This window comes from Gobius niger (assembly GCF_951799975.1).
Source record: "Gobius niger genome assembly, chromosome: 3".
In the NCBI taxonomy this organism is placed as follows: domain Eukaryota; kingdom Metazoa; phylum Chordata; class Actinopteri; order Gobiiformes; family Gobiidae; genus Gobius; species Gobius niger.
Genome location: NC_136854.1, coordinates 36087673 through 36113844, shown reverse-complemented (window position 1 = coordinate 36113844; position 26172 = coordinate 36087673). Strand labels below are relative to the sequence as shown.

The following is a 26172-nucleotide window of genomic DNA, read 5'->3' as shown; positions in this document are numbered from 1 at the left end:
TGTAAAGTGTGCCTGAGCAGCCCTGAAAAGACTATAGGCCCTGTACAGAAGCAGGCCACTCTGACACGGTTGAAACACAGACTCTTTCACGGTCCTGAGCTCAGAGGGAACAGGCCAGTGTTTTACCTATAACACAATATTATTAAGCAACCTAAATGATGTAGAGATAATTCAATTTCCTTCGTAACATAGGCTTCCTTTTATTACAGTGATGTTGAAATACGGCGGGATGTATTTTTTGCGCGTTAAGATGAGCCAAATGCGCGCGCTTCTTGAGGGAAGGCGTCAGAACAGGGCAATGCCATATCTGTATTTTATTACAGCCTATTGTAGAGGCCTAAACTCTGCCGAGGGGGAGTAAAAGTAAACTATTCGCTAATAAAGGATAAAGAAATCTGGTGTGTGTGTGCGGCAGTTTTTATTTCAATCTGCTTCGGTCGATTTAAATAATGACGGGGTTGACGTGTTAGGCCTATAAAAAAAATGTATAATTAAAAAATGGCTGAAAGACTCGTTTGCGTTTTTCTTGTACCCGCACATTTTCAAACGGAGGAAAAAACGCGTTTTGAAACATAAAAAAAAGAGGCTGTTTTGTTTTCCACGTGGACGATTATACAAACATTCACTTATTTTGTGCGCGCGCGTCATTGGCCTCTTGAGATCGCCCGGCAAACCCAGAAACAACAGTAAGAATATTTTTTGACACTTTTTTTTAATTTTTTTATTCTATTTTAATTTATTAAGACAAAAATAATAATAATAATCAAAAATATGACAGACACAGTTGGCTGTTGAAACACGGGGGTTCTTTTAGAAGCTTATTCTTCTCCGCAGTTACAGGAACTGGGTCAACATTAATCAAACTCAATACTTTTCTTTTTCAAAGTGCTTATGCGTTTAAATAGAAAGGGGAACATCAGAGTCATTACTTCAAATTAGAAAACATCCTCACAGGCAAAAGTGACAAAAATACATTTCATTTGCAAAATAGATTTACAAACTCTATAAAGAAAGTCTGAGCTGCAGCAGATGAAAGAGTGAACTGAAGCACCTGAAATAAACTTAATTTGGTCGATATTAAATAGAGCTCTTGTGCTGTATTTCATCTACATATGGACATATGTATGAACACACACGGTGAGGGCACAGTCATCTCTTGTCTCTGAAGAAGCCTTTGGAGGTGCAGCTCTCTTTGATGGTGACAGTCAGGAAGTTGGAGGTCACGTCTGTTACCAGGACGTTCTCCATGGTGCGCAGAGAGGGCCGCCATGTCACTGCCTCAGAGTCTTCATCCACGCGGATCGGGGACGAGCGCTCCAAGTGTGGCTTCTCTATCGGAGGCGGCGCGGCGGGCTCTGTTAGACCTGGGCCCGGTCTGGACGGGGGTTTACAGGGGGTTGGGTGTTTAGTCTTTTGCGCGTCCACGTGTGTCCGGTGAGGGTGAGGGCTGTAGTGGAAGTGTGGCTGATGGAAGTCTCCTCTGGACTGTCCAATTGTCTTTGTGTGATTGTGTTTATGGTTCTCTGTGTGTGAATGTCCTGATTTGACTCGGACCTCCTCTGGGGCCTGAAGTTTGGGCGTTTTATACGTCTCCCGCTCCTCACCCTCCTCCGCTCTTCTTTTGTGAGGCTCTGACACGACAGTGTAACCGTCCTGGAAGTGAGGCTTAGGCTTTGGCCCTCTCTTCTTCGGGACAATGATCTCAGAGAGGCCGTGTGGAAGAGCGTGCTGCAGGGCAAGCTCTTGCACATGGAAACTCTCTCCCCGGTTGACAGTGCTGGGAGGGAAAATGGTCGGGACCACAGCCCTGAGGCCTTCCCTGGCGCGCGGCGTGACCACCGGCTCTGCCATGGGGTAAGACACGCCCCTGACGGCTTCACTTCGGAACTCATAGGACCTGGGTTTGTCTTTAGCCTGGGCCTGCGGGCGACAGATACGTGTTCAAAATAATAGGTTTTCCCAGAATATAAAACATATTTTAAAATCTTAATTCAACAAAAGACTTTTATTTACATGCATATACAAAAGAATTCAGAGAAATACAATAAAAAAGATGTATTTGTTGAAATATTTATTTCATGTGTTATGGCCAAAAGGAGGTTATGGAAATAATGTGTCATTTCTGACTGTAGGAAGTGGACGTGACAAAAGAGAAACACCAAATGCAGCAATTACATTTTCAGTCACATCAACAAATGCCTGGGGCCTGAGGTAAAGTTAAGCATCTGAGCTATTTAGGACAAGATAAAACCCAGAGGCATTTCTCACGCTGCACCGTCTTTGAAGAAACATGTTAATGATAATTAGACCAAGAATTTCTATCCTGTGATCTCAAAAAGGGCCTTTAGTTTCAAAGACATGCTAAGCGCATTTCCAAAGGTGTTTCGATTGAAAGTACATGATCAAAAGGTGGCAATTAGCGCCACATTAGTGAATAAACAACACTAATTCATAGCACTTAAAGGATGCGCTGTTACATGGGATGCATTTACAGGCCACGGGTAATAAGACAGCTCGGCGCGTGTCAAAGCCTAAGCCATGACGCGCAGCATGAAAATAAAGGAAGTTAATGGACCTTAAGCAGAAACGTCTTGGGCTTCGGTCCCCTCTTCTTGGGCCCGTGCAGCTCCCTCTCACGCTCCCTGCGAACACGACACGGACGGCAGCAGGTTTCAGTGTCACGGAGCAAAGTGCACCGGGGGGAGACACCGCGTAAATTTACGAGACAAACACTGACGGCCCTCGTGCGTAAAGGCCAACGGACACCGCTCACCTCTGCTCAAAAGCGGCCAGCAGCCGAGCGTCCAGGATATTCTCCTCGGGCTCCCACGTACTGTATCTGCCAAATAACAAAACATTACGTTAGAGAGCGGGCACGGCGGGCACGGCGGGCGCGGCGGGCGGCAGCGATGTTAGCCGCGAAGCTAAAAACTCTCCGACAACGCGTTTGAGACCGCGTTAGCGCCGCGAGCGAAGATCAGGCCACTGCGTGCGTTTGACACACCGTAGCAGGACTTACTTGGGAGACCAGCCCTTCCATTTGACGAGGAATTCAACCCGACCCTGCGCGTCAACGTTAGAGAGAAACAGAGCATTAGCCGCGCGCAGGACGTGACAACATCACGGGAAAGAAAACAGGCGACTTTACGCGTACCTTCCTGATCCTCCGTTTAATTATAGACTCCGCGGCGAACACTCTCTCCCCGACGGCGGACAGCTCCATGTTTACCGCCTACAGACTGACAGACCCACCGCTAGCTGCTGCTGCTGCTGCTGCTGCGCTAACAGATATTTCTCTTCTCTGAATTCCCGACAGACCATAATACTCGAGCACGGCAGGGACGTAAGCGCAGTTTTTTTTTTTCTTTTTTTTTTTTTTTTTACGTCGTTGCCAAGGTAACGCAGTCGGCGGAACCTCGCGCTCATTGGCCGAGGCGTTGCTACGTGCCCAGGGTTGCTAAGTGGTGGGAGGAACTCGCGGAGGGGAAACGATCTGAGGCTGGTCCTGGTCCCGGTGCCTCATACGTCTTTGGTCCCTCGTGTATTTATGGTCCCGCGCGTGTCTGTGGTTCCTATATGGCTATGGTGCCTCGTGGCTACCGTCCCTCATGTGTGTCCCTCATAATCCCTCATGTGTCAACGCATCCTTTTTTGTGCGTGGAAATGTCCCGAGAGTTAAAACTATAATGCATAATGGCTTAATTTACGCACAACAATGGAGGAAGACATGGGTTTGGCAAATGCGTTCAAGCCAAGAAGAAGAAACTTTCCGCGCGATTTAGCTCATTTTCACTAAGTCAAATCAAAGTCGCTTTACATAGCCCGTCGGTCCTCTTCCAAGTGAGCTACACAAACATGTTTAGGCTACAGCCTTATTCAAAACGCATCCTAAACGAGGGAGAGTGAAGGCATTTGTTCAAACTGCGAGTGCTGGTCTCCTCCTGCGCCCTCGGGATTGATACATATCCGACTTTCGAACCTGTGACGCATCCATTTCTGGGCCAAATAACCGGCCCTTCTCCACGGCACACAATTTAGGAGGAAGAAACAAAACTGTTAAAGATGTAGCTGGAGCTATTTTGTGACTGCCGGAGCGCAAGTGATCCATCCTTTCCTAAAGAGTCAGATTATCCACGTCTGATTGCCGTTTGAATGGGGCTTGTCAAAGCTCTGCGCATTTAATAATCCTCAATGCAGTAAAACTGAGAGGCAAAAATTCCCCAAACCTCGTGCGTATTTTTACGCACACAATTTCCTGCGTCCGAGGCCGCAAAATCCCACCTGAACCATGGATTTCAATCAGAAAAGTCAATTACAAAACAGTATCTGGCCGTTTTAATTGACAGATTGGGCCTAATATCTTTCACCTTTTGTTGGCCTTTTAAGACATTTCTTAGAGCCTTGAGTATAAATAGTCAATGCATAGGCTTTAAAATATCACGAGGAGAATTTATCTTTATTTCTCCTTCAGGGAAAATTAAGAAACTTCAAGGGCGTGTGAGATTTTGATCATTTGGAAATATCTTTTCTTAAAAAAAATTATAATAATGAAACTCCTCCAAATCTGGCTCTGGGCCCGGATCAGGTAAAATAGATGTTTTTTTTTTCTTTTCTAAAACATAACATTTAGAACAAAAAAAATGATTGCGCCCATGAGGCCTCGTCAAAGCTGATTTGACAGAGCTCAAATTACAGCAATTGATTTGAAAGCGCGTGCGATGGAGATGAGCGCACTTTGAGATAAAAAAAAGAAAAGAAAAAAGAGCCAAATAAATCACCGTCCTGGATGTGAAGGAACTGTTAATGATCAATAATGAATAACCTATAATAATAATAATGCTTACACTCCTATTGCGCTTTACTAGCCTGTTACCAAGTTTCTGAAAGCGCTTCACTGTCGTCATTATTCATTCACTTCATACTCGGTGGTGGTGGTGAGCTACTATTGTAGCCACAGCTGCCCTGGGGGTGGACTGACGCGTAGCTTACATTTATCACCACAAATATATAGAACATTTTATTCTAAACTGTTTCAATGAACTAAATGAAATCAGATGTCATGTCGCGCTTGGATTCACGCAGATGATGTTAAGCCTTAATGAGAATCATATTTAGAAATTAATCTGATCTCGGTTGTCACTCGACCATTGAGACACGTGCACGTTATACTAATAACGGAGGCGCGCAAAGCAAAGGCAGCCCATTTAGGCTTTAGGCACAAAAATGTCCACATTTCACCTGCGCGATTGGACACTGCGCTGAGGGATTTTGGAACTTGAACAAAGGCGCATGAACCGTCTGGTGGAAGAGGCGCGCGTTGCCTTCAGACACCGGCATATTCATGAGGCTGCTTTGTTTTTGGAGACCCCTTATAAGTGCGTGCTAATAACCTCGAGCACGATCAGAGGAAGATGGGCGCTGTCGCGCACTGGATGCTATTGGTCTGCGTGCACTGCACTGCAGCACGCGGCCGCGCCAGACTCCATTGGTTGGCTTGTATCTGGGCAAGAAGCGATTCTCTCGCTCTGAGAAAGGAGAGGACAGCCCTGGCACAAAGACTATTTCATATGAACGAGAATCACTTGGTGTGTTTTAATCAAATGTTTGACGCACGAAGACAAATCAAAGGCTCGTGTCTGCAGATGAAGGATGGTGGAATCTTCAGATTCTGATTTCAACCATTTAGTTTAGCGACACATGGACCGAATGCGAAAAATGGTCTGTGCGTTTTAGTTTGGGCCATTTGACCTGCCATTTATGAAATCTCATTAATGCTGTGGGTACCATGCGGGTCTAGTGTTAACACTGAGGGTTTAATACTTGAGCCTAAAGACCAGCAAAACGCCTATAGCCAAGCTTATACAGGCGCAGTCTCAGGTGCAGGGGAAAAACGCGCACGGACATGATGCCATTCGCTCTGTTGAGTAAGACGCACCTTCAGTTTCAGGACTGCGCGCTCTCGGACTGATGCATCTTGTCCTCGCACCTCCATGGGACATCATTTCATGAAGGCTTTAAAGGAGACTGCAGAGCTGCACAACACAACCCTTTGTGTCCAAGCCCTGAACCTAAAACATCCGTGGTTGAATACTGCAATAATACTTATGTGTAGGCCTAATTTATATTATTTTACGATTTAATGAACCATCCATCAGTCTACCTCCACACTTTTCTTTGGCTAGATTAGAACCAGTGATCAGACATGAACCTCCCTTGAACATCAATGAGCCCTGAGTCTGGAGGCCCGCGAGTGGATACAAGACGAGAAATGTTGCTTTCCTCTGTTAAAGACCAGGACACAATCTACGAGGTTTCGTTTTACTGTATAATGACAATAAACTGCTTTGCCGCTGTTCTATTGATTCATTTTGCTTAGTTTGTCTAGTTGGCCATTTGTGAAAGTTGACTGTTCGCTGTAATTTCGAGTTTCATTTCTGAGAAAGACAGATTCAAGACAAGGCTCGCTGGTCTTTTAGAGTCGGCTATTTAAATTGCGACAGGTCTGAAGATACATCGTCATTTCTTTACCCACAGTCATGTATGAACGAACCCGATAAGGGCGCTGAACCACGCTACAACGTGTGAGAGGAAAACTGCGCCAAATATGCGCCCGAAACTGAAAGGGCCACCGCAGAGGTCACTGATCAAGAAAAGAAATAAGAGGCGTCCCGGTCTTTCAGCGCGTCGTTGAGATTTACTCATGAACGCGCAGGAGCAGCTGCTCAAGTCCGGCTCTGGATATAAACTTTAAAGAGGCTCGCAAAGATGGGTTTAATCAATTACAAAACATCGCTTCAGTCATTTTGCGTATTGAATTATTGGAATGTTGTACAACGCTCCGAGACATGAGTGACAGCAAGGCTCATAATTTTAAAAAACAGAAACGTCTGTGCGGCTGGAAATCTGTGGCCTTTGACGCATTGTCAAGATCCTTGACTTATTCTGATGGCTCTGCGTTGCTTCCTGAATTTAGTAGCGTTACAGCATTTGGGCACGATTCCCAATTGTATTTTATCTTCACTCCACTAATGGGCCGATATCTTTCTAGATCTCTGACAAATTTACTTCTGGGTGTTTTGAGCCTTTATTTTGTGATCTAGCTTCGACCGGAAAACAGAATAGTTTTTAGTGTGAATGCTGCTCTTCCCGTGCATTAATGGTATGTCTGGTCTCTAGCACACGAATAGCAGGTCTGAAAATAGACCTGAGAGACTATAATCCTCTCTGCCTTCACTGCCACAAATAGTCAAACTCTTATAGCCTGCACCTCTGGCCATAGCCATGTTAAGAGCATTAAACCAGCCCAGTGACTTTTAGGATTTATAAGACAGATAAAGAACAACACTTGAAGATACTTTGGGTCTGAAGAGCACGACCAATTCCTAAGCTGGCCTAAAATAAAGAAAGAAGATGGGCACCAAGATAGTTTCAAACCATTTATTATTGCAAAATGTCAAGGAAGCCTTCAAGCGAAACTTATTCTGAATTTTAAATGAGTTGTGGTGGTGCAGGAAGAAGACAAAAGTGACGAAAAGAGGGAGCTGAAAATATATAACAGAAAACAGCACTTGAATTAACCTCTAGACTTTCAGTTTCAAACAAATTAAATCCAAGCATTTGCTGATATCATTTAATGGTTGATAGTTATTTTCCAACCTGAATTGTGATGCTTTTTTGTGTAAAAAAAATAAATAAATAAAAAAGATTTAAACATCCAGAATTTTTATTTTGTGAAACGTAAAGTTGAGTATGAAGAAAACTGTTTGCATTTCATTGATAGAACTTAAGACACTAGAATTGTTTCAAAGAACCAATGTGACCACTTTCCAGTAGCACAAACATTCAAAAAGATGTCCTTTAAAATCAAGCCCAAAATAATCCACATACAGCAATCCTTGACAGGGTCACAATCATAATCCATTCCTCTTTAGTTAAGTTAGTTGGGAATTTGAAACTGTAAAATAAATAATAGTTTGGAAGTGACTTGTGCTAAGTATCGTATCTCAAGATTAAGAACTGGGAACTATACTCCCAGAAGATGCAAATTCCAACTCAGAATGATCTTTGAAAAAGGGAACTACTTTGTCATCCTCCAATGATTAACATCAACATTTACCTCCCTTTATTTCACACTCAACACAGTGTCATTTGTGATGATTCAATATAATTCTTTTTTACAAAATCCACATCTGAGACAAATATAAATCACACATAGAAAAGTTAACAGTATGTACAAGAATAAGTGCAACTTTGTCTAAGTTTTTGTACTTTAAGATAAGTTAGTTTAGCTTCATTTGTAGAAACAGAAATCTGATACTGCATGTGATAAACCTGCAGGAATAACATCAGGCAGAGCTTATGAGAAATACTATGCAAATTATCCAAACTTTACAATAAGGACAAGTTCATTTGTACATTCAAGCATCAAAATGCAAGTATTGTGTCAGGAAAAGGTAGCTGCTCCCGTTACGATTTCTTCATATTTTTGCATTAGTGACTATTTTGATTATAGAAAAATGCAGTATCGCGCCACAATACTACCAGAGACACACTTTGGCTTTCTGAACACTATCAGATATAAACCTATATATTTCAGGTCAAAACAGGGGCTGAATCGGGTCTAGGCCTAAACGGGACTATTCCGAGAGGACAAAAACATGTCAATGAATTACACGCTGCACAGGAGTCTGAGCGCCCCTGTTGTAGATAATTTAATATGGAATAAGCTTTCCAAACTTTTAAGCGACTGCACTGGAGTTAAGGAGTTATGACTGAAAATGGAGTAGTGGGGAATCATACACTACAAAGCCGTTATCCGCAAAAGGAAAAGATTTGGTGCATCCCGGGGGGAGACTAGTCTATACCAAAAGTACACCTGGAGGCCATTTGGGTGAGAAATACGAATGCAAAAACAAAAGAAATCCACAACGGCGCAAACACCTTTTACCCGCACGTTATGTCCTGTACAGAGTTAGCCACATCAGCTACGCCGTTACATACTCCTTAAAGGTCACTGTGAGGCAGTTTGTGGTGATGTCGGTGATCACAATGTTCCCAAGAAAGGGCTGGAACGAGGGAAAGGGCACTTCTTTCCTCTTGCTATGGTCAGAAGGAGACAAAGGCCTGATCTGGTCCTCCCCTGTTTGCCGCGTGACGCTTTGGGGTTGGGTTTCTGTTTCTGTCAGTGATTGTGTTTCAAGCGGAGCTAACGGGGCGGCCTCGGGGCGTGCTGCCTCGGCATCGTCCTCCACCACCACCGCCGCCGCTGCTGCTTCTGTGACTTTGGGCCTAGATTTGTCAATGCTCAGGTCCATAGGCTCGTCTTGGTATCCGCAGTCCGGTAATAACTGGCTGTCAGGGAGGACTTGATGGGCGGTTTGAGGGGGAGAAGGGCTGATAGTCCTCAGAAACCTCTTAATAGGTCCGTTATGCTCAGGGTTCGTGTCCGCGAGGTGACGTTTCAAAGCAGGAGGTGCGCTTTGACTGACTTCTTTCTCTCCCATATCCAAAGGCGGGGAGAGAGGATTAGGCTTGGTTGTCAACCCCAAAGCCTTATCCACAAGAGGCTGGCCATGACCTTTCACCTCGACATGTTTATCCTGCGCCGTCACAGTTGGCTCCGTTTTAGAAATCTCCTCCTTTTCCTTCTCTTTAGCGCAGCCCCCGACGGTCAATCCAGAGTTGGAGGTGTCTTTGGATAATTTTGTAAATCCGTTCATCAGTCCGAGTTTTTTCACCAGCTTCATTTTCTCGATGTGGTTCTCCGTGCTGCTGTCCGGAAGCGGCTTTTCCGAGTCGCCTTTGTGCTTGTCCGATTTCATGCCGTTCTCCATGTACTTGCTCATGACGATCACAATCCGGCCGTTCTTGTTCTTGTTTTTCACGATTTTTAGCTTCCCACTGCGGACGCCGTTGCTCTGCGTCACCACGTCCGCCTTCGGTTTCACCTTTTCAGCGTCTTTGTGCCCGTTTAAATCAGCGGGCAGCTTCTTCAGCTCCATCGTAATGTCCTTTATTTTGGTCAAGCACCCGGAGTCCTTATCCCGCACCCACTTTTGCTGCAGGACGGGGGGGAGATTGTAACCCTTATTGGACAAATCCGGCACGTTGACGTCTTTGGGCTTGACGAAAATGGCCTCTTGGCTTTTGATGTCCGGTTGATAGTGGTGATGCTTCTTGCTGTTGAGCTGGTAGTAGAACTTCTTGCCGTGCGTGGGATCCGTCTCGCGGTCCTGGGACAGTGGCTGGTACGGGTGATGCTTCTTGCCGTTGAGCTGGTACTGCATCTGGATGGAGTTGGACTTCTGGTGGCTCTCCTCCTCGCGGATATCGGCCAAAATGTTGGATCTTCGGGCAAAGGAGGGGACCTATGACAAAAAGAGAGGATTAGAGACACAGGAAGACTCGAGACAATGCAAAGACAATGCAAAGTGTGTGCTCCACTGATGGGTGACTTGAGCTCTTCTCGCGGTTATTCAAGAACGACTGAGTCCTAGTTTAGTCTCATTTTGTTTGGACCAGTGGTTATGGAAGTCAAAAGTGGGTCACTGCCTCACTGTGTCAAGGTCGATTCAATGAATGATAGAATCAGCAAAGCCCATTTTTAGATGACTATCGGGTTAGAAGTGCCTTATGCTTCAACCTCTTAACCCCCACTTGAACCGAGCACATCTCCAGTTCAGTTTTACCCAAATCTAACAGCTTCTCGACTGGAGCTCAAACACTATAGGCCAGTGTAACACCTCACATGTGGTGTTTTTGTTGCTTTTTCATCACTTTTTCGGCACTTGTTTTGTTGGGGTTTTGTCGCTCTTTCGCTAAATTTTTGTCACTCTTTTTGCTGCGTTTTTGTTGTTTTTGCATCACTTTTTTGTCGCTCTTTGGCTGAATTTTTGACGCTCTTTTTGTTGAGTTTTTGCTGATTTTTGGTTGCTTTTTCATCACATTTTGTCACTCTTTCACTGCATTTTTGTCATGTTTTTATAGTTTTTTTTTTGTCACTTTCTCATCATTTGTTGCATGTTCATTACTTTTTGTCACTCTTTCGCTGCATTTTTCAATTTTTGCTGATTTTTGTCATGTTTTTGTTGTTTTTTCATCTTTTTTTGTCTGTTTACTTGTGCTATTGGCGCTCTCACTACATATTTGTCACTGTTTTTGTTGCGTTTTTGCTGCATTTTTGTTTCTTTTTCACCACTTTTTCATTGCCTGTTTTGTTGGGTTTTTGTCGCCCTTTTTATTGAGTTTCTGCAGATTTTTGGTTGCTTTTTCATCACTTTTTCGTCATATGTTTTGTTGGGTTTTTGTCGCCCTTTTTGTTGAGTTTCTGCTGATTTTTGGTTGCTTTTTCATCACTTTTTCGTCATATGTTTCGTGTTTTTGTCACGATTTTGTTGCCTTTTCTTCACATTTTGTGGCTCTTTCACTGCATTTTTGTCATGTTTTTGTTGTTTTCGTCACTTTCTTATCATTTGTTGCGTTTTTGTTGCTTGTTTATCACTTTTTGTCACTCTTTCACTGCATGTTTGTCGCTCTTTTTGTAGCTTTTTCACCACTTTTTCGTCGCCTGTTTTGTTGGATTTTTGTCACCCTTTTTGTTGAGTTTCTGCTGATTTTTTGTAGCTTTTTCATCACTTTTCCTTCACATGTTCTGTTGCATTTTTTGTCGTATGTTTTGCTGTGTTTTAAGCCTTGTTTTTATCTCTATTTTGACTCTATTTTTCAAGCAGCATTTAAATGTCCATGAAAATGTGCTCGGTTCAGGCGAGGGTTAAGAGCTTAAGATTTTTATTTAATTTGCCACTTTCTAATAACCAGACGAGTCGAGTTCAGCTCAAAGTCACCACTGACTGACTGCGAGATCTTTTCTATTGCGCTGTACGTCAACAGTTCATTCGTCCATTGTTTCTGATTGGGAGGGTCAACATTCCTCCACTTCTTAAGGATGCACTTCCATCGCTGCCAGCAATACAAAATGTTTCTTATTCTTATTACAAGTCAATTCAAGCGACGTCTCCAAGCAACCAAATCCTGTTGTGACGTTGACATACGCCTGGATATTTTCACTGGGGTTGTGGCCCGGCGTGTGGCGCAAGGTAATGATGGAAAACCGCTGATTTAGACCTAGTTTAGTTGGACCACAATCGCAGCGGGACACATCGGATGAATAATTTCAATGGTGCGAAAGGTACAGCACAAAGGCCAAGGCGTGAAAAATTAGCAGATTTGTCTTGCGATTGAAGTTGAGCTGTCGGGGGATGTATAGATGTGTCTAGACAACAACAAAAAGCCATGTTTCATTTGAGGCCCACGAGGATGTGCTCAGAGATCGTGCGTGGAATGTTTTAAAGGTTTGTCTCCATGTCTTGTTGTTGACGCCGAGAGATCGTCAGATTTTGTTTAAGCCTTAATCAACAGCAGAAACAGTTGCCTCATTTTTTTTCGTCTACTCTTCATTTAGTGGTGATTTGTTCTTTGTGCTCACTGTGTTTTTCCAATGGCCGGCTATCCCTCGCTCTGCACCCAGTTTCTCCCAGGGGGCACTAAGGATTATCTTTAACACATTTAAAGCCCTGAATGATCAATTTTTGTGGCCTCAACTATAGAGTAGGGGTAAAGTTCACTGATAGGATTTGCAATTACTGCTTTAAAGATCAAAACAACTTCCGAATCGCTAACAATTGAGAGAAATATGAATAATCAAAAACATCCGAACATGTTTTAGGGTTGGCAGCCTTTATATTCATTGTTATTGTTTTCAAAGGCGTAATATTTCGTCGACGTTTCAAAATGAAGACCTCGAAGCAGATTCGAGACCCTCTCTTGTGAGCGCTGAGGTCTCGGGGCCACCCCACACACTGCTCTCCCTCGTCCTGGGACACTCACTCTAAAGGCCGACCCACAGAGTGACATTTCAAAGTGCCTCCTGCTGCTCTGACCTCAGCTCAGAGGAATGTCACTGCGGCTTTGTGCCCCGTCACTGACTTTACCCCATGTGTTACATCAACACCCTCCAGAGGGGAACAAACACGCCTCTCAGGGGTTCCCTTGGGCTTTAGACGCTTGATGGATCAGTAAACTTAGTGGTTACAGAGACAGTAGTACATCCTCGGGATTGGAACTTCAAGCTTTCCTTAAGCTTGTTAAAGTTACCGTCTTCAATGTTAAACTTTCAATGGTCTGAATGAAGCTCTTTATGGGGAGAATACTTTTAAACTGTTTTTCGTTACAGAATGCTGAATACTCGCCTTAAAATGTATTTCGCAACGTTTTCCAATCAGAGTACTGTATTCTGAATTCTTAGAATACTTTAACGTTGATTTGCATAATACTGATGCAAAAAGGCGTATGATTAAGAAGATGTTTAGGCTACATTTGTTACTCGCCTGTTACAAACTTATTTAAAACTAATTTGGAAAGCATTTTAGAAAAACCCACAGCCCAGAAGGACAGAGCATTTTTTTCCCCAGACGGTTTTGATCTTTTCCATTTAATTAATGTTATGAATATGACTCTGAAATTTAATGATTGAGTACTGTGATGCATTCCTTTGACATCAAGAAAGTAGCTGTAGTCTGAATAAATACCCTCACAAAAAAGAGGAACTACATCTGAATACAGTTACTCAAAATGAGTATTCTAAATACATATATTCAGTTGGTACCCAACACTGTTCTGTAACACTTTATTTTACAGTACCCTTGATTCATACCTGACTAAATTTAGTACAAAGTCATGTGCTCTTTAACAATGTGTAATAACTTGTAGGTTAGATACCCAATGGAATAATATGTATTTGTAGTTTGTAGGTACATAATATAAAAAGCCATAACTCTAACCCTAACCTTAAACCCTCGTGTCCTATTACATTATGTACCTACAAAGTACTAATACAAGTTATTCCATTGTGTATCTAACCCATAGGTACAGGTTATTACACATTGTTACAAAGCACATTACATTGCACTAAATTAAGTTAGGTACAATGTATCAAGGTAGTGTAAAATAAAGTGATACCCACTGTTCTTAAAGCTCTTGATAAGAACAAGTGCTTTTCCTTTCGTCTTCAATGATACAACTGAACCCACAACAATAACAACAGTTTCTACATTTTAATTCTTTTATAATTAATCTGTGCCTCCGTCTTACAAGGGAGCCCTGGCACCAGAGGGGATCCTACTATACATGTTTTAGTGGTAGCACTGAGTGGAAACCTACAAAGACATGGAGAGAACCTGCATTCTGTACACAGGATGGAACCACATGTGTGATATCGATATCTATACTGTAGACCAGGGGCAAGTTTGTGTCATGGAGGGTCGGTTTTCATCATTGCCAAAACACCAATGTGTCGAACCTCACCATTGTAGCCTAAAGTAAAGAACTTTTTCCCCCGAAAATACCAAGTGGTTCTCAAGTGGTATTGACTTCGGGATCCACCATTACCCTCGGGTGACAAGCCACAACCCAGGTGTAATGTCATATATTGTAAAACATATTCTATATTACATACACGTATATTTGAACAAGCAGTAGATATGCTGTAAGAGATCAAAACAGCCCAGTAATATTAATTTTGACAGACTCTGCAGTTTCAGATGGAAAATATGGACGGGGGGATGTTCCGCCAGGACATTTCAAAAATACTGAAACTTTCTCACATTTTTAGAGTACTTTAACAGGTATTTGATCTCTTATTTGGAGAATAATATTTCTCAAAATCCTCTTCGGGGCCAGAGGTTCTGTACCGGGCCTGGCGTTGCCTACCCCAGCTGTAGACTAATGGATCTGCTGCTCATTTGGACTCAGTGTCATGAGCTCTTGACTTGATTTCTGTATCTCTCTCTGATTGTCTGATATCAGAAAAGGGTTTCGTTTTTTTTTTTTTTAAACGTGAGTGAATCTCGTCCCTCACCTGAACCAGGAGGTGCTTGGGCTTGGGCCCTCTCTTGCGGTAGCCCATGAGCTGCTCCTGTCGCTCCCTGTGGGAAAAGAAAACAGCAGCCAATTAGTCGGTGTCTCCAGAGATGAGTGCGCGTCGCCATGGCAACAACACATCACGGTGTCCTCCGGGAGGGCAGGGGAGGGAGGAGGCAAAACTTAGACAGGAATTAATAAAGCTGCCAGTCAGTCAATGATCAGGCCAACAACTTACAGGATAGAAATATTCAACAAGATGAAGACTTGAGTGTCAAAACCACAAAGCATTCTAAAGTTTAATGTGCAACTTTGTGACGTTACATAATTTTTTCTACTTTGATCTACAGATTTGTTTGAGGTACATTGTGTGTGAGGCCCTCCGCATATAATTCCAAGTCCAAAACATACATGAGCAGAGCCAGTCAAAATAAACCCTTAGGTGGAAGCCGCAAAGGACATCACAAATCACTGAGTGACAAACAAAAACAAAAGTAACACCGAGGAAGTTGGCAACACACTCGCCCGCAGGTTTGGATGGAAACAAGGAGGGGATTTCCTCGTTATAATAGTCTGTCTTAGTGAATATGAAATAACCGTCGAAAAGGTTACATTAACATTCCCCTCGATTCACACCTTTTAAATTAACTTTGAGGCTTAATATTCATCTCAGACACACACACACACACACACACACAGTAGGGATTGTTTCATGAAGCATTGGTTTTCTGTCGGTAAAAGTCGACAACAATACAAAACAAAAATAGAAATGAAGACACGAGGCAAGTAAACAAAAGCTGCAGACTCATTCCATCGCTCTCAATCATAGTCGAGCCGTTTCTGAACATCCATAAAGGTGTAGGCATGTTCGGCATGTGGTAAATTCCATTCATTCTCCTTTAATACTGAAAGGTGCAGCCTCTTTGTTCGCCCGAGAGTCTATTTTTTTTAATCAACCGAGTGCATTTTCTCCAGTTCGGCTCTATCCAAATCTAAAAGCTTCTCGACTGGAGAGCAAGAGTTTAATGCCTCATTTGAAAGCTAAGGCCTACTGAACTGATCCTAACTTTTTTTGTAGCGTTTTGTCACATTTTTGAAGCGTTTTTGTCGCTTTTTCACCGTTTTTTTCCCATTGCATTTATAGTCAGGTGTTTGTCACCTTTTTGTCGCTCTTTAGTCACTTTTTCGTTGCATTGTGCATCTTTTTCTCCGTTCTTTTGTGGCTTTATTGTCACGTCTTGAATCCCAGCTCCCGCAAATGCACACTGCCATTGTGTCCTTGGGCAAGACACTTCACCCTCCGTGCCTCCAGTGTCTGCGTACATCGGTGTATGAATGAGAGAGTGAATGGGTGACTGGTTCCTTACTGTAAAGCGCTTTAGGCCTGATAAAAGTAGAAAAGCGATATACGATTTGAGTCCATTTACCATTGTCTTCATTGCGATACCGCCAAACTGTAGAAAATGTGCTCGGTTCAGATGGGGGTTAAGAGATTCAAATAATAATAAAAAGAAAAAAACACTTTAGAACATCTCAGCACACATTTGCAGAGGTCGAAACTACACTTTGTGAGTGATAAATCCTTATGGAGACACATTGTTCTGTTGTTTTCAGAAAATATTAGATTACTCTAATAGCTGCTAATTGAGGCCATTGATATTGCCATTTCAATTCGATTTGTGAAGCCCTAGAGTGAAGAGTTACTGAAACAACTTTAGAATATAGACCAGGGGGAGGCAACATCAGGGGTCAAATGCAATAAAACTGCTGAAAATACTGTGAATTACTGCCAAATTCCAGAGAGGACACCCCCCGACCCCCCATGTAGGACAGATGTGATGCACTGGGATTTGGAGAAAGCAGGGTTTTACTTTGGGCCACAATTGGGAGGTTCGGCCCCGGGAGGAAGAAAATTCTTTTGAAACTTTTCACGCCAAACTTCCGTGTACGGGTACAGTCCGGCCTAAGGATTTAATCAGGACAAATCAACCTCTTAACCCCCACCTGGACTGAGCTTGGCTTTACTCACATCTAAAAGCTTCTGGAGCAAAGCGTCAAAATAGAGACAGAAATGAGACAAAAACGAGTAAAAAATAAGGAAGAAAATGCAACAACAGAGCGACAAAAATGAGACGAAATCGAGAGAAAAACAACCATGAAAATGCAACAAAAGGGCAACAAAAACGTGACAAAAAAAAGTGACAAAAATGAGACGAAATGAGAGAAAAAGTGACAAAAGTGAGACGAAAACAAGGATGAAAATGCAACAAAAGGGCAACAGAAGAGCAACAAAAAAACGTGACAAAAAAGTGACAAAAACGACACGAAATCGAGAGAAAAACAACAGTGGAAATGCAACAAAAGGGCAACAAAATAGGACAAAAATGAGACAAAAACTAGAGAAAAATGAGGATGAAAATGCAGCAAAAGAGCAACAAAAACATGACAAAAAAGTGACAAAAATGAGACGAAAACGAGAGGAAAAAAAACAGTGGAAATGCAACAAACGACCACAAAAATGTGACAAATACATGATAAAAAATTGGCAGAAATGCGATGGGGGGAAAAAACGTCAAAAGTGACAACTCGACAACAACCACAAGTAAAAAAAAATCTGTTACGATCACTTTTGTAGGTCTTTCAAATGAGACTTTGCCCTGGCCTGTAAGCTGTAAGCTCCAGTCGAGAGGCTTTTCGATTTGGGTAAAGCTGAACTGGAGCAAATGCCCTCGGTTAAAGCAGGAGGGGGTAAGAGGTTAAAGTGAAGTCTAAAATTGCAGTAGCACCTCTTAGGAAGCCCCCGTTTGAGAACCACTGGCGACCGCCCACTCGACTTCTCCTCAGCTGTCTCCAGGTCTGACCGAAGACGTAACTCAACACTTTACAGACTGCGTGATGTCAGGCCCCTCCCCCTTCCCTGCCCCCCCTGCCCCCTCCTCCTCTCACATCTAATTACAATGACGACTCCGTGTATTTTCATAGCCTGGCATTCAGACAATTTGGCTCCCCGGAGAGGCTGGCAATTAGTTTCAATAAGGTCTCCCCCCCTTCAGAGAGAGAGAGGTAATGGCTGAAACAGACACGGGACGGCGTTTTGGTTTTTAGACGTGTGGCTTTTGCTTTGAGGAGAGAGACGGAGGGTGACAAATGACAGACAGGTTCACTTGTAAATAATATACTTCCATGCTAAATGCCTGGGAAGTGAAAGAAATAAAGCATTAACATGATTAGCTGAGAGACAGGGAGAATCATTTGAGTCGGTAATCGTTGCCGTTGGTAATAATGTCACTTTGCCAGAGAGTACATAAAGTCCTGCCTCTTACATAAATATTGGGCTGTAGGCTCATAACAAATAAGCTCTAAACAGGAACATATTGTGCTATATTAATATTATTCACACAAGACAAGTTAAAAGAAAAAACGCAAGATGATGAACAGTAAAATCAATGGATAAATGTTCCCTATTGTATCCGCCTACATGTTTAGATTTGATATAGGTCTCAACTTTTCGGACTACCACTAGATCAAGACCGGATTCAGACTAAACCAGGGCATAGACAGGACTAAAATAGACCTAAACCTGGACTAATCATGACTATGCTGGGAGAAAACAAGTCTACACTGGAAAAAGGACCATCTTACATGAGATCAATGACTGCTGGGTTTCAGGTCACATCACAGCGTTCTGAAGGGCTATATTTAATGAGGTGGGGGGGGCAGGTAAAATTATGTTGTTTTTGAGGAGATTTTTGGTGTGGACCCAGTGACTGATATTAATGATCCTTTTTGTAATTGTAGATACGACTCGTGAAAGTGTAATGCAGTTCATAGGAAAACCCGGCTCCTGCCCCCACTGGGTTCTTCAACATCATCACATTCTAGAACCTGAAAACGACCAATTGCTTGAAAAAAGGTTCTTTATGTTGAGTTTGAGTCAATTTGAATCTGATCTGAGATTAAAAAAAAATAAAATAAAAATAAAAGGCTAATGACAATGGAACAAGCATGACTCCCACTTGAAATCAGACAGATTCACTTCTCCATTTAAATACATGTTTTTTCCACTTGAGATAGTGCAAAAAAATCTGAAGAAAAACGGTACTTGTTCCTTTGGCAATGAGAGGTTTTATCTGATGCAAGACGAGACCAAACTTTACATTTAATCTCTTAAATCCAATTAATTGTGTAATTGTGAACTAATGGAGATTTTAAAAGTTGAAATACTCACAATAAAACACTTGAACACCACAGTGTGCTAGATGTATTTACATTTGTTCCACAGCTATTTTCTCCACTTTTTCATCTGTTTTTAGCTAATGTTAGTCAATGGAAATGTGTGCAAACAGCTGCAAAGATGGCGGATCTCCATGGTAACTGTGTAATTTCCCGAACACCATAGGCCAGAGTAACGCCTGTGTTTTTGTTGCGTTATAGTTGCTTTTCAGGCACGTTTTTGTCGCTCTTTGCTTACTCTTTAGTTTGTCGCTTTTTTATTCTGCTATTGTTGCTCTTTCGTCACTTTGTTCTTGTGTTTTCATCCTAATTTGCATCGCTCCAAGAGACTTGTAGATTTGCGTTAAAACCAAACTAGAGAAAATGTGGTCAGTTCAGGTGGGGGTTAAAGGGATATTTCAGGATTTTTGACATAGGGCCTCCTTTCCTAGTTATCCAGAGTGTTGATTTCTGGAAATATTTTTTTTGTAATTCATGCAGTTTGAAGAGTTTTGTGGTGCTAGGCTAACACAAGGCTAGCACATTTCTATGGTATCAGCAAGCCTGCATTAAAAACAGTCTGACTCACTCCACAGAGCACCTGAAGCAAATCACTTATAACACCAGACTAACCATATAAATGTCTGTGTCGATAGAATATTTTTTGGAATATAGTCCCACATTTTGAGGGACTATTTTCTAGCAGATCACTCCGCCGCTGCATAACTTATACAACCACGAAGCTGATGCTGCTCAAATATAAGTTCTTTTAAATGCAAAATGGTTGAAATCATTCTATCGACACAGACATTTACAGTATATGGTTAGTCTGGTGTTATAAGTGATTTGCCTCGGGTGCACTGTGGAGCGGGTCAGATTGTTTTTACTGCAGGCTAGCTGATACCATAGAAATGCACTAGCCTTACACTAGCCTAGCACCACGATACTCTTCAAATATAAGAACTGCATGAATTACAAAAAAAATATCTCCAGAAATCAGCAACGCTCTGGATTACTGGGAAATGAGTCCCTCTGTCAAAAATCCTGAAATATCCCTTTAAGAAGAACATGATGCTGTTTCCAGTATAAACCAAGGAAATATCCAGCCTTAATGCATTCATAAAGCAATTGTATCCAAACAAAAAAGCCTGTATGGTTATAACTTTATGAACTAGCAAAGACTTGACCTGGATCCCTTAATTATTGGAAGCCGGAGAATCCTACTTAATCTATTCAAACACAAACTGCTGAAATGTTGTATATTAATTCTTGCGAGCAGCGTTTCCCTCATATGCTACATTCCTGCCTGATGAAACTTCCGCCTCAGTTTCATCAGGCCACTGTCTGAAACGTAAACACAGTGTCAGTGTTTGTTTGGCCTACTGACCCACTAAGCAAAGTGACAATCGTACAGTAGTTAAGTTTGGAGCTTCCTCCCGCAAAAATTGCCCAAATTGTTCCCGTGATCCATCCGATCTCTTGCCCTGCTATACCCAAACGACTGCTCCCGCGGGCGTTGGAGCAGGGAGAGGCGCACGTGAGAGGCGACGCAGGTGCCGCGTCATGTGACCATCCGCTGAAAGAGCAACAAACACCTGATCGCTCCACGCCGGCAAATACCTATCGGGTGACTGTGCGAGCCTCGCAGTTGACAGGAGGAGGGGCAGGTTATGCTTGGAGATGCTGACCAGACTTTAACCCTGAGCCGAGTGACACCAGCCTTGATCCCACACACTAGCTTTGAGATTAAACCGGCGTTGAATGAGTGGATCTTAAGCCTTAACGCTGTCAGGTTAGGACCAGCTGTCTAAAAATGAGCGAACAGGTCGTTTAAGCCAAGGACTAAGGCTTTCAACACAATTCAGAAGTGCGTATAACAACTGAGAGTCATTGATTGGCACACTTTGCTGTTTAATATGAGTGTAGAACGATTATTTATAGCCTACTTTTAAAGGGGAATCATGCTTTTTCATGTTTGGGTCCTCATTAAAACACTCATATACTATGGACTATTTCTGTCACCGCGATTTTGTCACATTTTTTAAAGCGTTTTTGCTGTGTTTTCGTCACTTTTCCGCCACAGTTTTGTTGCATTGTTTTCCCGGTTTTGTCGCTTTTTTGGGTACATTTTCACTGCTTTGTTTTCATCGCCTTTTTGATGCTTTTATTCAACCTTTTAGATTTGAGATTTGAGCCAAACTGGAGAAAATGTGCTCGGTTCGGGTGAGGGTTAAGCGGTTGAACTTCAGACGTCCATCGCATGGATTTGCTGGTATAATCTCTGCTCTCAAATTGCTTCTACTGCAATGCATTTCAAGGTCACCCCCTTCTTAAAAGGAACAGGCCACCGTTTTTTTCCCCCCATACTGAGATATGTTCTTACCTGAGCTTGGACGAATGGATGTCTGGTCTTTGCGCATGCCCTCAGTCACGCAAAAAACGACCAAAGATGTTGTTAGCATTTGGCCTCTCCCAGTATATTCCTATACCGCCAAACGGGGGTGAAGTTGTAAGCTACCACGCTCTTCCACGGGCAGCTACGTGTCAACTCGTCTAAGCTCAGGTAAGAACTAATCTCAGTATGGAAAAACGGCGGCCTGTTCCTTTAAGATGAGTCGGGTCGTTTTGTGGCTCAAAAATTAGGGCTGAATGACTTACGAATCCCTTTGCCTTTGCACACACTTTCATCTGAGTTGCATAAAATTAAAATACCAGTGGTGAGGTGCCCATTATAGTCTCATGGAAGATATTCAGGTCAATTGAAGGTGTAAAACCTGTTTGATAATGATTACTTAACGATGGTAGTGTGCATGCCAGATAACAATCCCTAGTGTATTCCAATAAGCCATTTGTTTTGTTTTTTTCCACTTCCAGGTACTAGTGTCTCAAAAAAAAAAAAATCCCAAGACAAAGCGGCCCTTATGTAGAGTATGTGTTTCTACCAGTTTGGTTAGTTATCAGGTTTCATTACAGCAAATGCAGACACTTGACGCGGGTTTATTACCTGTCTTGAAAAGCGTCCAGCAGCCTCGGGTCCAGGATGTTTTCTTCTGGCTCCCACGTGTTGTATCTTAAAAAAAAAAAAAAAAGAACACAGACATGTCAGGAAAAAAAAAACGCCGGGCTAGTCAAATGCAGGCGTTGTTGTTTTGCCTATGACACTGCTGTTCAGCTCAAGCCCCTGTTGTTTACATGCGATGCTACGTAAAAACGCCACGCTAATGCACTTGCCGTCCCCCCTCGGGCGCACGTGCGATATGTGTAGTAACTTTACGCACGGCTGTACTGTACGAGGGGAGCAAGTGGATCAGCTCCTCCCCCCCCCCCACGGTTCGCCTGTGGATATATGAGCCTCCCTGCTACACGGTCTTCAATTATGGCCGTGTCTGTTTCCTAATTGGCACACTGGGGATTGCATACATCGTAAAACCGCATCCATCATCGTGGCCAAACGCGTCAAAACCACACAAAAATAAAGAAGAAGAAGAAAAAAAAGAAGAGGGGTAAACGCTCAAAAGCGCACCCACGCGTTTACAAAATAAATCCACTGTTTTGGAATCGTAGTGTCTGGGCTGTGTTCCTAACCCATGAGCTGACTTACTTTGGTGACCATCCGCGCCACTTGACCAGATACTCGATCCTCCCCTGTGAACGCACAGAAACGGACAATCAGCGAAAAGAAGAAGAAGGAAAAAAAAAACATTGGGATACTTTACGCAGCAAAATTCACACAGCGTTGCACCGTCAGCACAGAAATAACGTCGGAGGGGGGAAAGTGTACATATAATCCATCAGAGACGAGGCAGACCCCCCCCCCCTCCATCTCCTCTCCGTTTCAAACGTCCTTCACACACACAGCTCGTAGTGACAAACCTTTCTGCTGCGCTTCTTCTCGATGCTCTCCACCGCAAAGACGTGCTCTCCCGCGGCGGGTAGCTCCATCTTCCCTCCGGACGGCAAAAAAAAAAAAAGAAGAAAATTCAGTAATTCCTTTCCCCCCCCCGGTGCCGTATCCTCGTTTTCCTCCGAACGTGTTTTACTCCTTTAGGTTTTTTTTGTTTTGTTTTTTTCCCCCGCTTCTTCTCCCCTCCGATGTGGAGACACAAGCGCGAAGGCTACACACACACACTCTCCCCCCCGAGTTTCCACTGCGCGTCCTCTCTCTCGCTTTGCCCTCGGAGTCTCTCGCTCTGCAGGCGAGTTGAGCCGCTGCAGAAAACACTTCATGCAAATCACGGTGCCGGTGACGTAGAGGGGGCGGTGTCCGGGTGGGGGTAGTTCCCTCTGATGCTTTCAAAGACTGCGGGATTAAAAGGCAGCCACGACTTCTCCAAAAACCAATAATTACAAGCGTTAACAATGGGCGAAACAGAAAGTAAAGACGGCGAAAAAAAAAAAAAAAAAAATAGATGGTCTGGGTTGCTATGGGAACTACTCTGAAAACCGGAAGTAAACTCACCAGGGATGAAAATTGGAATGAGACGTAAACATTCTTAAAACTAAAATGCAATAGATACAGACGGCGTCTCTGGAATCGCCCAAATATGGTCATTTTTAAAAACAGTTAAGGGGGAAAACAATTTTGAAAAAATGAAATTTTTCTCTAATTATTCAAAAACTACTGTCACAAATGCTGAAATATGCGCATAGTTTCTACTAAATAATGACACAAAGTCATGGAGAGGAGCAAAGTGGTTCAACAGCCCATAAATACATAAATAACGGAGAATGCTAACTTGATGCTACATGTTAGCATCGGGCTAATGCTAACGGTTAGCTCGCGCTAGCTACAACTGCCGTTTTTTCACTTCTACTGAACAATCTGCTATGAGAAAATATCCATATGGGCCTGATTTACACTTGACTTTATTTGTGTGTGATAAATAAGTTCATATTCCACCAGAAAATGGCAAAAAAGAGTGGAAAATTGTGTTTCTCTAAAGATTCTATTTTCCCCTCGCCGAAGCCACGCCCCCTTCTATGACGATTGCCGTCTGTATGATATATAGGGTTGACTTATTTAATACAAAATTATATGATAAAACAGAATGGGATTATGCGATGCCTATACCCAGAAATCTATGCAAATGGCCTGGATTTTATGGTAAATTTATGAGAGTAGACATAATATCGATGTTTAGTAACTTTCCAAAGACTAAATCGTCTTGTCCCACTTTACACTCTAGCACAGAAATGTTTCCTTTAACATTCATGCACTGTGTCAAATTGTTGTCTTTATCATAGTTTAATGTAATCTTCTTACGCCTGCCCTTATAGCCTTATAGGTTTAAGGTTTTATAGTTAATTATTTATCTTATGTTGTATGTTTTATGTTTCATGTTGCACGATTGATCTGAAATAAATTTCCGAGTTGTGATCCTGTTCGTAACAATGGTCAATAAAACTATTCCGATTCTGATGTATAGAAAAGGTATAGAATTACTGTAAACCTGAGTCTTTTAAAAATGATATTTTTTTTGTCATAATATCAGCTTTTATTGGAGGAAATTTTGGAGGAAAACACAACATCTTGGAAGTGTGATTGTCGGTCCAGACGGCAAGTTGAGAACCAGCAACTACAGGGGCCACGGTGGCACAGTTGGTACAGTGGGTCGTCTCATGATCGGAAGGTGGGGAGATCGAATCCCGCCTCCTGAAGGTGCCCACTGTCATAGTGTCTTTGGGCAAGACACTTCACCCACCTTGCCCCCAGTGTCTGCGTACATTGGTGTATGAATGAGAGTGTGAATGGGTGACTGGTTCCTGGATGTAAAGCGCTTTGGGCCAAATGAAGATAGAAAAGCGCTAAGTTGAGACCATTTTTCATTTAGAAATAGTCAGTTCAGTACAAGGGAAAGCTCATCGCGAGGGCATCGTCTTATTAGCAGTTTCTTACACTCGTCATACTATGAACAGTTTCTTACACATGGGTACTGTCCCACTTGTTAAAGGAACAGGCCACCGTTTTTCCATACTGAGATAATATGTTCTTACCTGAGCATAGACGAGTTGATACGTATCTGCCTGGTTTAAGTGCGTGCGCTCAGTCACACAAAACGACCAAAGATGTTGTTAGCATTTGGCCTCCAAGCGACCAAGCTCTTCCACGGGCACGCACAAAGACCAGACAGGTACGTATAAACTCGTCTGAGCTAAGTAAGAACATATCTCAGTATGGAAAAACGGTGGCCTGTTCCTTTAAACTTTGCCATTTTAATTGAACATGTTTTTATCCTACATGATGATATAATCGCTTTTTGCTATATTAAGTCTATTGTACATTCCTAAAATATACAATATTGCGTGCCTTCATGCAGACTAATAGCAAAGAAATAGTTAGTCTGCCAACCACACTTCACAACTTGTCCCGTAAACCTCACACAATTACTCACTAACCAAATCACCCCTATCGTTTTTGCACAGTGCAACCCCCGAAGTCATAACGAGACGAGTAGGCGCATGCTAGAAAAAAAAACAAAAAAACATTTTGCACCACAAAGTTCTCCGGGGGAACTCGAAATTCCGAGTCGAGCTACTCCCCTGAACGCGCCTCCTCCCTCGGATCAGAAAGAGCGATGTCAATGGAGCTGTGAAAGACGAGTGGTGTGATTCACGGTACAACACGGTGGCCCGGACCCTCGCTCGGCCCGATGATTCACAGCGGCCACGTTAACAAGTGCACAGTGACAGCACGCACGACCCAAATTGCGACCGTAACGCGCACTCCCCCCTCTCCTCTTCCCCCCACCACGCGTTTGGACGGGGAGGCTCGTTATCTCGTTATGAGACTATAGGCTTTAAGGAGAGGGGGGGGGGGGGGTTCCAAGGCCATGCATACGCTGCTGATAGCGGTCCACGCGCGGTGTCCGTCACAAAACGCGAGGCCGTGCGCGCGGAATACTATACAAATATGCCTTTATGGAGCGCACTCGAGACGTCTCCGGTCAATGGCGCGATAAAATGGAGTCACTTCCCCCCCCCTTTCCCCTCCACGTCAATGTGACTTATCCGGACCGCCGCTGTGGCGAATCTCAATGAATAGAT

The 26172-nt window shown here is 43.0% G+C and overlaps 2 protein-coding genes across 2 annotated transcripts; both read right to left on the bottom strand.

The window, feature by feature from the left end:
• Nucleotides 1–717: 717 nt before the first annotated feature.
• Nucleotides 718–3335, bottom strand: cbx8b (chromobox homolog 8b). The gene is made up of 5 exons (XM_079553475.1): nucleotides 3155–3335; nucleotides 3020–3063; nucleotides 2774–2839; nucleotides 2576–2642; nucleotides 718–1920 (listed from the first exon to the last, which is right to left on the bottom strand). Exons 1-5 carry the CDS (start codon nucleotides 3221–3223, stop codon nucleotides 1150–1152), a joined length of 1017 nt encoding a protein of 338 aa, XP_079409601.1. The 5' UTR covers nucleotides 3224–3335; the 3' UTR covers nucleotides 718–1149.
• Nucleotides 3336–8653: 5318 nt separating this feature from the next.
• On the bottom strand, nucleotides 8654–23351 carry LOC306960832 (E3 SUMO-protein ligase CBX4-like). Its single transcript, XM_079553411.1, has 5 exons — nucleotides 23002–23351; nucleotides 22730–22773; nucleotides 22133–22198; nucleotides 14915–14981; nucleotides 8654–10367 (listed from the first exon to the last, which is right to left on the bottom strand). The coding sequence occupies exons 1-5, from the start codon at nucleotides 23068–23070 to the stop codon at nucleotides 8985–8987; spliced, it is 1629 nt and encodes a 542-aa protein (XP_079409537.1). The 5' UTR covers nucleotides 23071–23351; the 3' UTR covers nucleotides 8654–8984.
• Nucleotides 23352–26172: the final 2821 nt, after the last annotated feature.

Bases quoted from the DNA above. Each gene is read 5' to 3' on its own strand.
- cbx8b (XM_079553475.1), bottom strand. From the start codon at position 3,223: ATGGAGCTGTCCGCCGTCGGGGAGAGAGTGTTCGCCGCGGAGTCTATA. The intron at 2,840-3,019 runs GTAAGTCCTGCT...GTTATTTGGCAG, and splicing joins TGGAAGGGCTGGTCTCCCAA to ATACAGTACGTGGGAGCCCG. The intron at 2,643-2,773 runs GTGAGCGGTGTC...TCGTGTTCGCAG, and splicing joins CTGGCCGCTTTTGAGCAGAG to GGAGCGTGAGAGGGAGCTGC.
- LOC306960832 (XM_079553411.1), bottom strand. From the start codon at position 23,070: ATGGAGCTACCCGCCGCGGGAGAGCACGTCTTTGCGGTGGAGAGCATC. The intron at 22,774-23,001 runs GTTTGTCACTAC...GTGCGTTCACAG, and splicing joins AGAAGAAGCGCAGCAGAAAG to GGGAGGATCGAGTATCTGGT. The intron at 10,368-14,914 runs GTGAGGGACGAG...TTTTTGTCATAG, and splicing joins CCAAGCACCTCCTGGTTCAG to GTCCCCTCCTTTGCCCGAAG.